This window comes from Helicoverpa armigera, chromosome 29 (genome assembly GCF_030705265.1).
Source record: "Helicoverpa armigera isolate CAAS_96S chromosome 29, ASM3070526v1, whole genome shotgun sequence".
Classification (NCBI taxonomy): Eukaryota; Metazoa; Arthropoda; class Insecta; order Lepidoptera; family Noctuidae; genus Helicoverpa; species Helicoverpa armigera.
This window is the reverse complement of record NC_087148.1, coordinates 4,252,688-4,267,883: the sequence shown is the minus strand read 5'-3', so window position 1 is coordinate 4,267,883 and position 15,196 is coordinate 4,252,688. Positions and strand designations below refer to the sequence as shown.

Below are 15,196 nucleotides of genomic sequence, written 5' to 3'. Positions count from 1 at the left end.
GTACCTACACGATTTTATAATTTTTTACTCATAATGATTTTTTTAATATTTTGTATATCGGTTCTTCAAACCATACAGACAAAATTGTGTTGCTGGGGAGTTTGTTCCACCACTTCTTCTTCCCAGCAAAAACACATAGGAAGTGATGAAGGGCGGGCGTTTCGGGAGCTGTCTATTGTAAATTTGACCTTCAAAAGGTGCTGATTTTCAGACTAAGTACTTTGAATGAATTACTTTTTTTTTCTTTTATCTAGAAGAAAGCGCCTGACCTACCTGCATTATGGCATCTCCGCTCATTTTTCTTTACTATAGTTATTGATCAATTAGTTCTACGTGCAATGATGTAAGACCTCGTTGGATGTTTACTTAGCTTGGCTGTGACGTGCACGTGCATAGGAAATGGTCTAGCTGGTAAACAAATGACTAGGACCCGCATTTCACCCGCTTTCCGAAGGAATTACTTCTCGCACCTGGATAAAATATAACCTATGTTACTTGGGAACTTAGTTGTCTAAAAATTTAAGAATTTTTCATTCAGGTTCAATAGTTTCGGAGGAAAGGCTTTAAAACAAATTAGCTTAATAATATAGGGTACAAACAAACAAAAAAATCTTTATTATAAGTAGATTGAAAAAGTGTAGATTATAATTTAAAAACTTTTAACCCGAAGTGTCAGCATCGTGTTTCGCTGACTGGTGTGAAATTGCCACGAAAAGAATGGTACACAATAATACACCCTTCGCCTATTATTCAACTAGCGTTTCCCCGAGATTCCACCCGCATCCCAAGATAGTAGTACATAAAAGTAGCCTACGTTTTTTTTCAGGTTCTAAAACTTGTCACATTAGGTAATTTTAGAGTGAAAGTCGTATAAACAGACAGACAGAGATACTATCCTTATATAGGTACGCTTAATTAATATTATAGTAAGAATGATAACATGTCGTAGTAATTAGTAGTAGATAAACAAAGTGTTTATTTAAACTAATAAATTATCTAACGATAGTTATTGTGCTTTCAACCGTCGAGGCGTAGCTACAATGTAAGTGTATATTATATTCATTATCTACTAGCTATTTCCGCGGTTTCACCCGCTTCCTGTGGTAACTACTGCCCGTACCGGGATAAAATATATGCCTATGTTACTCTGGAAGAGTGTAGCTTTCCAACAGTGAAATAATTTAAAAAATTGGTCAAGTAGTTTTTGAGTTTATTTATAACAAATGTAGACACAATTTTTTCCGCTTTATAATGATACTAGCTTCCGCCCGCGGCTTCGCCCGCGTAGAGTTAACCGAAATATCGCGTTTCCAAAAGAATCCTTCAAAAGTCCGGGATAAAAACTATCCTATATTCTTTCTCAAGGTCAGCTCTATCTCTGTACCATCCACCAACTTTTATTAAAATCAGTTCAGTGGCTTAGACGTGAAAGCGTAACAGACAGACAGAGTAACTTTCGCATTTATAATATTAGTAGGGATTAGTAGGATGTAGATCAATCTTCTATGACAACCACTTCTAGTAAATCGATCCTTGTCGGTCAACAGAGGCACATCGTTATAATGAAATTAATAAAAGTTCTACTATGTAGAAGCTTTTGATATGCCAATATACTAAGTGGAATTAAAAAGTGACTTCATACGAGGCAATTTAAGGGGCTTCCATACACTACCGGGGCTGCGGGATTGTTATTGTACCGCGGCCCTGGTACATAAAAGGCCTACGACGGAACATGACGGTTTTTAGTCAGTAAGAGTCTGACACTCCCTCACCGCTGCTAACCCATAGCGGGAGGGGTCATTTTGATGATTTTTGACGTCGTTATTAAAAATCGGCTTCCATACAACAAACGTATTTTTTTGCACGTTTTATGGAAAGTGGTATGGAACCCTTCGCATGCGAATCCGACTTGATTTTGGCTGGTTTTTATTATTTTCTTTTGTTAAAAAATAACTGTGATGTAGTCAGAGTTATCGCGTCTTTGTAAACCCAAAAAATAAATTACTAGATAATTAGAATAAATATATTGTGTGTGATTGTGTATCGTCTGTGCGTAGGTCAATTGATAAACCTGTTTCAATCACTATAAATAGGTATTATCTTTTGGAGAAAATTCATAAGTTACTACGCTCGCGAGCTATCGACTTGGCTAGATTTCATTCAAATTGTTTGAGCACAAAGGTTGCAATTTCGCGGACATTTTAGAAATATTGAGTCTTCTTCTTCTTCTTAATATTTATCCTGTATAATGAGTAGGTATAATGCTTGAGTATTTGTGAAAAAAATAAAAGCAATAAAACATACCTTTATTTCAGACACAGTTTGGCATTAATGTTATAGTTATCGGCACGAATCTTGAGCTCTGACCTTCACCTGCGCAGAAGTAATTTATTGGGTCCCTTTTGTGGTATGAAGTGAGGCGCGGGGGCGGGCTAAAGCGGTGATTGGCCAGCAGCGCATCGCGTCATAGCCGTCACTCGGGATTGGTTCTTTGCTAATAAATCACTTCCGCGCAGATGTAGGTCAGAGCTCAAGATTCGTGCCGATAACTAGTCACGAATATGTTAAGAAATAATGAAATTAAATGCTCACTTGTTGGTAAGCATATAATAATAAACTTTATGAGTTACTTCTTAGCGATAACGGTAAAGTTATATAATTTTGTTATCAGCAACAAATAACAATTTACGTACGAGTTTTATTATTGTTTTATTTTGATCTTGAACTGCATAATCTAGTTTTATCTGGTAAAATAAAAACAGGTTTTCTTGCACACTAAGAACCAAGGTGTTATTGAGTTTTCTGATAGATAAGCTGAGCCTTTTCCCAACTATGTTGGGGTCGGCTTCCAGTCTAACCGGATGCAGCTGAGTACCAGTGCTTTACAAGGAGCGACTGCCTATCTGATCTCCTCAACCCAGTTACCCGGGCAACCCAATACCCCTTGGCTAGACTGGTATCAGACTTACTGGCTTCTGACAACCCGTAACGACTGCCAAGGATGTTAAATGACAGCCGGGACCTACAGTTTAACGTGCCATCCGAAACACAGTCATTGGTGACCAAGATATACTTAGAAAGTACATACAAACTTAGAAAAGTTGCACTGGTACTTGGAATCGAACCCACGCACTCGTATTTGAGAGATTGGTTCTCTACCCACTAGGCCACGATATCAATCGTTATCAGTAGTAAATAGCTATTAGTTAGATAAAACTTCATCATAAAAAGCTTAATTGACTCTTTGGATTATTTTGTTCATTCCGTCAGTGCTGGTTAAGGCGGATAGACGTTCATTTTGACTTGGACTTTGAAAAACGTGAGGTAAATATTTTTAATTATTTATTACTATAGGTTTTCTGTGGTGATTTAATTTTCATACTTAATGAGTAAAATTGAAGCGAATGCCACTCTGTATGTCTGTCGTGCTTATACTTAAACTACAGGAAATTTTAAAATGTTTGGTGCACATATAGTATATAAGGATATAGGCTGTTTTTTATTCATGTGGGAAGTATAGTTATCGGCACGGATATTGAGCTCGCGGCGGAAGAGTGGGGATCGCTTTGCGCACTGTACACTTAAGGCAATAAACCAATAAATCACTTCTGCGCAGGTGAAGGTCAGGGCTCAATATCCTTGCCGATGATTATACCTAATTGCCTAGAAACGTGGGTGAAACGGACGGTTTATCACATCAATCTTTTTCTAAGTACTTCTATTGTTTTATATCTATACTAATATTATAAAGAGGAAAACTTTGTTTGTTTGTTTGGTTGTAATGGATAAACTCAAAAACTACTGGACCGTTTTTAAATATTATTTCACCATTAGAAAGCTATATTATCTGCGAGTAACATAGGGTATATTTTATGACGGTGCCGGCAGTAGCTCCCACGGGACGCGGGTGAAACCGCGGGAAAACGGCTAGTGATAAATAAAATACGGCTGAAAATCAATATTAACAAATACTTAATCAATCGAATCATTATTACAAGCAGTAGTTTATTTCTTTTTATATGTATTTGTGTAAATCCTATCAAGATTATTTTTTTATTCAATGGAGTAATAGATAGTAATTAGTTATATCTATATGCATTAAGAGATATACGTATCTATCTAACAGTTTATCAATACATATGTACTGTAGTTATTTATTACATAATATGTGTAAGGCATTTTCCTTAAAGATACGAGATAGAGGTAAGAATAATTATTTGTATGCCAAGAGTAAAGAGTTTATCTATACTCTATACTAATATTAGAAAGCTGAAGAGTTTGTTTGTTTGTTTGCTTGTTTGAACGCGCTAATCTCAGGAACTACTGGTCCGATTTGAAAATTTCTTTCAGTGTTAGATAGCCCATTTATCGAGGAAGGCTATAGGCTACTTTTTATCCCGGTACGGGAAGCAGTTCCCACGGGATGCGGGTGAAACCGCTGGAAGAAGCTAGTTATTTATATTTCCCCGCGTCCCGGCAATTCTTCCTGTTGGGCAAAATATAGCATATGTTACCCGGGGATATTATCATCCTCCGAGCCTTTTTCCCAACATATTGGGGTCAGCTTCTAGTCTAACCCGGGGATAATGTAGGTACATTATCCATAGGTAGGTTTATACCAGTGATTCGTCGGTGCACAAAGGTTGCAATTTCGTGGACATTTTACAAATGTTCGCCCGCAATTTTTTACTTTTTGTACCTAATTGTATAATAAAATGATTAGGTAGGTTGTTGGTTGCTGCCGTTGCTGGGGAGTTTGTTCCACCATTTCTTCTTCCCAGCAAAAACACATAGGTAGTTTTGAAGTGCGGGCGTTTCGGGGGCTGTCTTATGTCAATTTGAACTTCATCATGCTGATTTTCAGCCTATTTTGAATAAAAAACTTTTTGATTTTGATTTAATTTATCTTTTAAAAGGCAGATAATTATGTGAAAATCCCCTAATACTTACCTATTTGACAAAGATAACTCGTATGTTGTTTATGACACTTTCAACTTTATATCTATGTTATCTAAATTACAACATAAACAGTTTATTATGACTATTAAAACAAAAACATGTACATGTGTAATCAAACTATATACCTACCTATCACGTACATCAATATATATAAAAGCCGTTCCCTATATTTTATAAATACAATAAAAAAAAAAAGGGCCAAGTGCATGACAAACTCGTGCACGAAGTGTTCGTTACCATAAAACTGGCAAAAAATCACGTTTGTTGTACGGTTCCTAGCCAAATATTTATTGTATTCTAGTTTTCGTTTTTTATTTTATTAATCTGTGAAAATTTCAATCGTCTTACTCAAAATCAAAAGTCATTTATTCAAATTAGGCTGCAAAACAGCACTCTTCGAACTTCAGAAATTTACTAAAGACCCAAAACGCCCGCCCTTCACCACTTCCTATGTGTTTTTGCTGGGAAGAAGTGGTGGAACAAACTCCACAGCAACACATCATGGTGTGTCTCATAAGATACAGCCTTGTGGCAGATTGACAGACATAGAAAGTCTCACCAATAGGGTTTCGTTTAACCATTTGTTTGTGCATTTTGAAAAGTAATCACGAAATATATTTTTAATTTTAATGTAGCGTTAAGAAATGTTTATAAATGCATCTGTCTAAAAATCGCAAATAAATCCGATCGAGGTTATTGCAGAGAGAAAGAGGTGGCGGCACATTTTAACCGACTTCCCAAAAAGGAGGAGGTTCTCAGGTTTAAGGTTCTCTTTTTTAGGCTTCCGTACCCAAAGGGTAAAACGGGACCCTATTGTTTTCGCTCCTCTATTTGTCCGTCCATCCGTCTGTCACTAGGCTGTATCTCATGAACCGTGATAGTTAGAGATCTGAAATTTTTACAGATGTTGTATTTTTGTTGCCGCTATAACAACAAATACTGAAAACTACAATTTTATATTTTTTTGGGGGGCTCCCATACAACAAACGCGATTTTTTTGTCCGTTCTTAACCATATTTTAACGATATTTTGACCATATTTTCCTTTTTTACAGTAATCCGCAATAATGGAGGCCGTAGTGTTTGACGGGAACAAGTTATCTCTGAGCTTCGAGAAGAACTACCCGATGCCACAGATTATAAACGACGATGACGTCATAGTCAAAGTGCACTACTCTGGTATCTGTGGTACTGATCTGCATATTATACAGGTGAGATTTTTAAATATATTTTTTCTTGGCGAAGAAAAACATTTTGGGTAAACCTGGACTATAAAGTCTGAAATCACCAATCCGCATTGAGCAAGCGTGGTGATTAACGCTCAATCCTTCTCCGTGTGAGAGGAGGCCGCAGCCCAGCAGTGGGACGATAAAAAGGCTGATGATGATGATGAAACATTACAACACTCTAATTAGATAAATTTCTTCTGGGTGTTTCTATCGCGGATGTATAATTAAAATACTAGTAGATAAAAAAGAAATTAAATGATTATGTGACTATATTTGCATGTAAAGTTGCCCACAACACAGAAAAACCTAGGCTTCATCCATTTTTGTAAAAAAACTATTGAGACAATATTTACATATATACATATATTGTTTTTATAGTTGGGCAGAATATAGATAGAACTTTTAACCTCTGTAAAAATTTTACTGGGGAGTTTGTTGCGCCACTTCTTCTTCCCAGCAAAAACACATAGGAAGTGGTGAAGGGCGGGCGTTTTCTTTCTTTCATTACCTACCCATTACGTTAGTAAATCCATGTCATGGCATCCATCCAAAGTCTCCATGATTAACGAGCAAAAATAATCAACATAATTAAATTGTCTAATTGTCATGTTTTTAAATCGTAAAATCCAACTTTTAATAAATCGTTCATGATTTTATCGCCTCCACAGATTAGATTAAACACAGATCAATACACTAATTAACAGAGTTGTAGAAGTGTATAAACAGATAGGTTACTTATCTATATTTCTATGATCTAGGGTACTTATTTATAAATATTATAAAGTTGAAAAGTTTGTTTGTTTGAAATCGAAAACCCGCAAATCTCAGGGATAACTGGTCCGATTTGAAATATTCTTTCAGTGTTAGATAGCACATTTATCCAGGAAGACTATAGCGGTTTTTTGTCGGTATAGGGAACAGCGAGTATGGCATATATTCAACAGAAATACAATGCTTAGTAAGTACATAATTACTCTTTCAGGGAGAGTTCCCAGCCATCAAAGATCGCCCGATCGCCCTGGGCCATGAATCTTCAGGAGTCATTCACGCAGTCGGCAAGAAATCCATGTTCAAAGTGGGACAGAAAGTTGTGATTGACCCTAACACGTAAGTCAAAAGATGAAGAAACGTTTTTCTGTAAAAAAAAACTTCAATAAATAAAATGAAATGGGTTCAACCGAAAGGAAGATCAATTTGAAACCAATTTTTTTTAAATCGGTTAAAAATATTACCCGAATTAAGCACCTGTCTTTGTTTCTCGTACACACCTATTGGGATATTGGGATGTTGGTTAAAAATTAACGGACTGGGTGTACTTTAAGAACATCCAGCAATTTTTTTGTCGGCCGATAGTATGGTTGGGTTATGGGTTCATTAATCAACGTGGAGATGAATGGTCGTGATTATTGATGGCTTTTTTAAAGGGATAAATCCGTTGTTTTGCGATTCGATACTGAGGCCTAATTTTACCTCCATATGGAGCTTACGTCAAAATTCCATCTACAATCGCAAAACAACGAATAGGCCGGTAATAGAAATCCACCAATATTCACGAGCTCTTCCTAAAATTCTCACCTTTAGCCAGAACAAATGATGATTTTTCCCATTTATTTCCCAGAGCGTGCAACACATGCGATTTCTGTCGCAAAGGCAACTACCAGTACTGTCTCACAGCAGGCATTAACAGTACTATTGGTATCTGGAAGGATGGCGGATGGGCGCAGTATGTGAGGGCTCCCCAGAGTCAGGTGTTCGCTTTGCCTGATGGAATTACTACTGAACAAGGTGAGAATGACTAATATTATGAATTAGCTGTGCCAGATGTTTTCGGGTTGTGTGGGTTACAGGTAACTGGTAAAGCATCTTCATCCTCCGAGCCTTTTTCCCAACTATGTTGGGGTCGGCTTCCAGTCTAACCGGATTCAGCTGAGTACTGGTGCTTTACAAGAAGCGACTGCCTATCTGACCTCATCAACCCAGTTACCCGGGCAACCCATACCCCTTGGTTAGACTGGTGTCAGACTTACTGGCTTCTGACTACCCGTAACGACTGCCAAGGATGTTCAATGACAGCCTGGATAAATGGGTGATCCTATATTAAGTTTTCTAAGCGATCCGGGAGTTCTTGACATAAGCAAATTAAAATCAACATCCTCATTCATATCCTATTTTTTGCAAGGGGTTCAAACAAAAACACCGAAAAAGCACTATTCTCTAAAGCTCTCTAGTCTTGAGTTCAAATGCCCTTTGAGCTCCCACACAAAACTGTTCGTCGCACATCGTAGTTTTGTATGGGATCCCTTTAAGTTTTGCCATTATATAGGGTTCTTATCAAACTGGTGTTATTTTCAGCGGGTCTATGCGAGCCATACTCCTGTGTGTCCCATGGGTTTGACCGCGCCTCACCTATCAAAGTTGGCGAGAAGATTCTCATTCTCGGAGCTGGTATTATTGGTAAGTAACTTAAGAAAAATATTTTAGGGATATTTCGCCTTGTTCGCGCACGGCGGTTGCAGTTTCGCGGACATTTTAGAAATGTTCGCACGCAATGTGTTACTGTTTGCTAGAGCGAGTACACCAGAAGATACATTTGTGTGCGTCACAGTGCCGCACATCTGTAGAATTTGGTGTTTTTAAGTCTAATTGGTTAATAAATATTATATTTACACTTGGTAGCAAATTATTGCTGTCATTCTCAGTGTATGTACGTTACCAAAGTACAGTAACTAATTTATGTTGATTTTATGACTTAGTTATATAATGAATATTGTCCGAATCAAATACTGTTTGAATGAATACTTATCTCATAAATAAGACTGTGTTTGCGTGATCAGCATGTCGATTCTATAAAATATCACAACTCACTTCGACATCACTCTCACTTCGACTTCGATCTAAAGGTAGAATTCCGTGGACGCGACAATAGTCAACCTATGAAAATGTATGGCACCGTTGTCGAGGCCCGTGACAGTCGCGCGCGGCCGACGAATTTCGTAAGCTGCTCGCGGCATTGTCAAAAATTTAATTCTGGTTTTACTAAAATTCTATAGATGTTATTAAGCGCTAGACCATGTTGAGAAGCGTACGGCCGCGAGCGGCTCACGAAATTCGTCGTCCGCGCGCGACTGTCGCAGCCCTCGGCAGCGGTGCCATACATTTTCATAGGTTGACTTTTGTCGCGCGCGGCTGCGACAATCGCGACCCACGGAATTCTACCTTAAAGTTTCGTGATTGACATTGTCAAACTACACTAGCGCTACACTATCGAGCGTGTTGACAAGTTGAACTAAATCAAAGTCGAGATTTTGACAGATCTGTCAAAATCTGTCTATCTATAGGGGAGGTAGGGGAGAGATGGGCAGTTGGGAGACATGATCAAATCAGAATAAAAGGGGGGTCCTTTTATTCTGATTTCTGATCATAGTTTTGTTTTTTTTTATTGGGTAGTTTACGTTACCGACTGGTAACGGTGTTCATCCATAGACTATCTGTCATTTCTGTGAGTTGTCAAGAACAAACACTCGTAAAAGTACTTAAATATTTTGTTGCGGTTTCGGATCGTTATAAAGAGAAAACTAATGAAAGGTATGTGTATTTTCTATTATTAATTATTGATTGTCAAAATCTCCAGTTACAATTATAGTAAGTCGATGCAATCCACACCTATTATACCTTTAGAAGTAGACATGGGACAAACGTATCATTGAAAAGAAAAGATTGATATGTATCTTTTGATCACTGGGATATGTATCACTCTTTTGTATCTCTATATCCTTTCGTATCCGCGAGTGATATTGTACTGTTGCTCAGAGTGACTCGCTTCTTTCAATTCAATCCTATGTATCACTAAATCAGTACGAACTAAGAGTGATAGATTCGTTTAGGATAGATAGATTCGTATATCAGTTAATAATATTTTTAAGTTTATTTTTTTTATTTTTAAGTTTTTATTTTTCATTTTAAATTTAAGTTTACGATTTATGTAATTGGCTGTTAAAGGCGTGTAAATCGAATAAATAAATAAAAATAATGGTCAAACACTTATACTCGGTATCGAGAAAGTGAGACAGAACATTCTAAGTAGGGAAGTGCGAAAGAGATGTCTGGACTTTCCGATGAGAAACCGTGACGCGAGCCGCTCAACGCTGTGTGTGCGAGTGCAACACAGATACAAACGGACGACGATTGAATGAGTTGTTAAAGATACACTGATACATTCGGATTTGAACTGATACAAAGAGTGAGTGATCAGAACGGAAAGATACATATCTTTTTTATCTATCACTCCTGAGTTACCCATCTCTATTTAGAAGAGAGTACTACAGCAATAGTTAATGGGCCCCACGTTTTTATTTTAGTCTAATATGACCGGGACCACCTACGTAGGTTGACAGGTAAGTAACTATTTTTTATTTTCTAGTTTTCAGTGCACATAATATAAAACCGTTTAACTTAAAAGTTTTTTTACCGATTTTTTTTTCATAAACTAAGTCAAAAGTGTCCAATGCTCCCTATGGTAAGGAGGCTTGGACATACCATGTAATGTATAATTTGTACATTTTTGCTCTTCTTCGTCAGTGAAAATTTGTGAGGTTATAAATCTGCGCGAAAAATCCTTTATAGAATCTTGTTTCAGGTACCGTTGCCAACTTGATCTAGAGACTATTATATTTAAAATAGTGTTTAAATAAAGTTCTAAGTGTTTTAAAGTGATTAAGTGCCTACCTTTAACGATGGCTAGAATGTTTTTGCTTAAATCTTTATTAGAAGAAGCTCATGCTTTAGATAATTTAGAAAAGCGTCAACAATCTGCTAGAATTCGTAGTTTATCTTTATTAACTCGCGATGATGACTATGTGAGCATATATAGATTGTCAAAGGAGCTAATTGACCAACTGGAGTCTGATTTACTGCCCCTGATAAAGCCCACAAAACGTCGAGGCAAAGGACTTACAACTCGTGTAAAAGTAAGTATTGACACAGTTTATAGTTGAAAAATTGTAATCAAGCACACAATAATAAGAAAAACACTTAGTTCTTAATAAGGAGTATTCCCTTTATGTGGTTTCCGCCAGCTGATATGTTTTCAAAAGACTCTGTACTTCAGTTATAATATTGGTATTCTCTTAAGCATGAAAATAACCAAATTGGTCTCAATTTTGTTTTCACTAAATCCAGATAAAGTAGGTATTACATTTTTTATTGATTTATTGTTTCACAGATACTATGTTACTTTATCATTCTTGGCTAGTGGCGGTTACCAGAAGGTTATTAAAGAGGGCATCAGAACTTATTTATCGCAACCGTCTGCATCTCGTTGCATAAATGAAGTAGTGGAAGCTCTGAACAATCCGGCCGTAGTAAAAAATATATAAGGTTTCCTCAAAATCAGCAAAAAGGCAAATTGGCGCTGTCAGTATTTTTTCGTAGGGTAAGCATAGATTATATTCACAGCACGAATTTAGAGATTTCTGTTTATTTTATACTTAAAAGCTGCCTCAAATTCCTTACAATAACAAATTATAACTAAAACATCATATTTAGCTAAAATTCTGTGTCAAAACTGATAAAATTAAAAACTGATTAATCTCGGTTGACATTTTGTCGAGTGGGGAAGTCACTAGCACAGCATTGGTCGATGTCGAGCTCACTTCACTTCGCAAGTGATTAGGTGATGTTTACAGAATGCAAAATCAAGGTCGTTCTGAATCGAATGCGAAGTGAGAGTGAATAGCGAAGTGAAATGCGAGTTGTTGTTCGAATTTTATAGAATCGACGTGCAGGCAGGCCTTGGCCCTGTTGCGCCCCGCTGGGGTTGCTGACAGTATTCTACTTGTGTAGCCCTTTCATTTGATACCCATATTGAGGGGGCTGTGCCATTTTGTGCCGGCGGCCATATTGGATTTAATTAAAGGTGTATACAAAATTTCAGACCAATCGGTTGACAGGAAGAGGGTGAAATTTGAATTACTAAATTTGATCCAAGAATAAGTAATAAAACAAACGGGGTGAGCTAAATAAAACCGTTTAAATATCTCGTAATGTTGAAACTGATTGTAATTTTTAGGAAAGCTCTTTCATTATATCTAGCCGAATATAAGAAATGGCAATAAAAGTTGATAATGATCTGTAAAATCTGATTTTTTATGCAATAAATTGTGAAAAAGTGCCCATCCCTCCCCTACCTCCCCTAAAGTATGAAATGACATTACGAATCGAAGTGAAATGCGAGTTGTTGATCGAGTTTTATAGAATCCCAGTACAGAGGTCCGTTGTATTAGTTTAGTTTTATCTAGATTTCTCTATAATTGCACATAAGCTCCTATTGATGTCAAAGTCCCTTTGTACGCGTAAATCTTCAAGAGTATGCAACTCACTTTGATTCTCACTTCTCACTCATTTTTAGTAGATAAAGTGATTAAAGAGGAAGGGAAGGTTTATTATGTACAATAACATTCATTAATTAGTGGGTAAATACCTAAATACCTACTACCTACTGTTATCTCGTGCGAAGCCTTGGCGGGTCGCTAGTAAATATACATAATGTACATAAGTATATCGTTTTGTACCCAGGTAACCTATGGATCACGACCCTGCATCATCACGGGCACAGAGAAGTGACGGTCTCCGAGATGAACCCGACCAGATTGGACATCGTCAAGAGATTGGGTAACTATCTATTATTTTATTATATCTACTAGCTTTCGCTAGCGATTTCATCCGCTTTTCGAGGGACCAACTTCGTACACCAACATAAAAATTCTTCCTTTTTTGATAAATAGGCTATCTTATACTAAAATGATTTTTCAAATCGAAAGTTCCAGCTTCATAATATTAGTATAGTGAGTGCACCTGTGTCTACACGAATGCTTGTGCTGTAATATGCCCTGCGCAGCTGACTAATCTTCTTGTATGAGGACGGCCACCGTGGCTGATAATCGGCTAGGAGGACATCATCATTAATATAGGTCACATTTTACCGAGGAGCTCCTGGCTGACAGCCACAGGCGCCAATCGATCTTATCGGTCCATTTATGGGTGACCATCTTGTCATGTCTAGTTCCCCAAGTTTCGGAAGACACGATAAATTGGTTGGTCCCAGCTGTCTTTTGAACTTTTGTAGTTAGAAATATTTAGTCATTTGTTTTTGTTCGTTTTTCAGATACTGGCTACAGGCTGGTCACTCCTGATGTTCTGGCTAAAGAGAAGACTACATATGACCTCATCATTGATTGCACAGGTGAGGAATATATCTTTTTGGTTAAGCTTAAAGTACATATGTATAAAAAGTTGCTGTCCTTAAAATAAATATTCAATCAAGAAGGGTTGGTTATATGCATTTCTGTTTGGTTAGTCACATTTTGAAATAGAGTAGACGCAAAATTAAAATTGAATTGCCACAAATAAAATTGGGATAAGGGCCAGAGGATGTTGGTTTAATATGTTTCTCACCTCGTACTATAAAGCTTTCTAATAGCCGAGAGGAATCCGATCCTGCTTGCCCATAGCATTTCCTACAAAGCCCATTATACCACTAGCTAAACTCATTGGTATTTGTTTCCAGGAGTTGGCAAGGTCATGGAGATCAGCTTCAACTACCTGAAGGAGGGAGGAAAATACGTGCTCTTCGGATGCTGTCCCCCCTCTCATACTTCCACGTAAGAATATCTTTTATTTACCTACATTATTAATTACAAACAATGCTACAAAGTGTGTGTGTTTATTGACTGCTGTGGTGCACGAGGTCTTGGGTAGGGCCGAAATCGCTTTGTGGGTTTTAGAAACTTTCACAAAGCAGCCCGGAGCCTGGAAGTTGGTGATTGATGCACCCGTGCATCGGAGAGCACGTTAATGTCGGTCCTGCGCCTGATCTCTCTCCGGTGGTGTCGGATTGCCGTCCCATTGGGATATGAGAGTGAAGGAATAGGGAGTGCTCCTGTGTCTGCGCAAATGCTTGCGTACCTACTATAATATTTCCTGCACAGTTGGCTAATTTCCTTACATGAGAAAAGGAAAATACGGAACTACGAGGACATCATCACTAATGTAATCTTTTCTTCTATTCCAGTCTGAATCCCTTCGACATTTACAACAAGGAGTTGACCATCATTGGAGTCAAGATTAACCCATTCAGCTTCCCCAGTGCTATCAGTTGGCTGAAGGCTATGGGCAGCAGGTAAAATATATACTTTTTGCTTGTATAATTATTTTAAGCAATCTACCTCGAGAAAGTATGTTGTTCAAAGCTCTTTCTCTCTTTGTATGAGAAGAGGCTTGTGCACTGGGTGGGACGAGGAAAATGATGATCTTTATATGTAATTAAAAACTAATACTTTGTGGTTAAAACTGTGAAGGACAGCAGCTGAGTGACCATATTTTGTCATGACGAGTTCCTCCTTGTTTCGGAAAGCACGTTAAATTGGTGGGTCCCGACTGTCATTTGAACATCTTTGATAGTCGCTATTGATAGATAAATGCCAAAAAGTCTGACAACCAGCTTACAGCAGTAAAAAGTTACCCATGCTAAGGAGGTCAGATAGACAGTAGCTCCACATGATACACTGGTACTCACCTGCATCACGTGCCACAATACCTCTATAATTGGGAAAGCTTAGCAGACGATGATGAATGTTTCATAATCAAGTACATCTTTAAAAGATTATTCATAATATTCTGACCAAGTTACGCCTAGTTTGGGGCCAATTATGAATCTTCTTGTGCTCGTATTTTTAGAATTTTGTCTTTCAAGATTTTTCTAATATGTATTTTTCCTTTCTTCTTCCAAAGGTATCTGGACTACCACAAGCTCGGAGTGAAGACCTACCGTCTCTCACAATACAAGGACGCCTTAGAAGACTTGAAGAAGGGATGTGTCGCCAAAGCTGTGTTCAAGGTGTGCGACTAAAAGATTGTTTAATGTATCTATTATCTACTAAAATATATGTATAAAAATATATAATAATGTTTGTTGTATTTTAGATTTTGGAATAGACTTTGTTTTTCGTTTTA

At 37.4% G+C, this 15,196-nt stretch overlaps 1 protein-coding gene across 1 annotated transcript; it reads left to right on the top strand.

Annotated features, from left to right (window-relative positions):
* Nucleotides 1-3,181: 3,181 nt before the first annotated feature.
* Nucleotides 3,182-15,196, top strand: LOC110382525 (uncharacterized). Its single transcript, XM_064042654.1, has 10 exons — nt 3,182-3,324; nt 6,014-6,169; nt 7,170-7,294; nt 7,806-7,972; nt 8,540-8,641; nt 12,761-12,856; nt 13,350-13,427; nt 13,752-13,845; nt 14,256-14,363; nt 14,975-15,196. The coding sequence occupies exons 2-10, from the start codon at nt 6,026-6,028 to the stop codon at nt 15,090-15,092; spliced, it is 1,032 nt and encodes a 343-aa protein (XP_063898724.1). The 5' UTR covers nt 3,182-3,324; nt 6,014-6,025; the 3' UTR covers nt 15,093-15,196.

Coding starts and splice junctions, on each gene's coding strand:
- LOC110382525 (XM_064042654.1), top strand. CDS start 6,026: ATGGAGGCCGTAGTGTTTGACGGGAACAAGTTATCTCTGAGCTTCGAG. Junction 13,428..13,751: donor CCTCATCATTGATTGCACAG/GTGAGGAATATA, acceptor ATTTGTTTCCAG/GAGTTGGCAAGGTCATGGAG. Junction 14,364..14,974: donor CTGAAGGCTATGGGCAGCAG/GTAAAATATATA, acceptor CTTCTTCCAAAG/GTATCTGGACTACCACAAGC.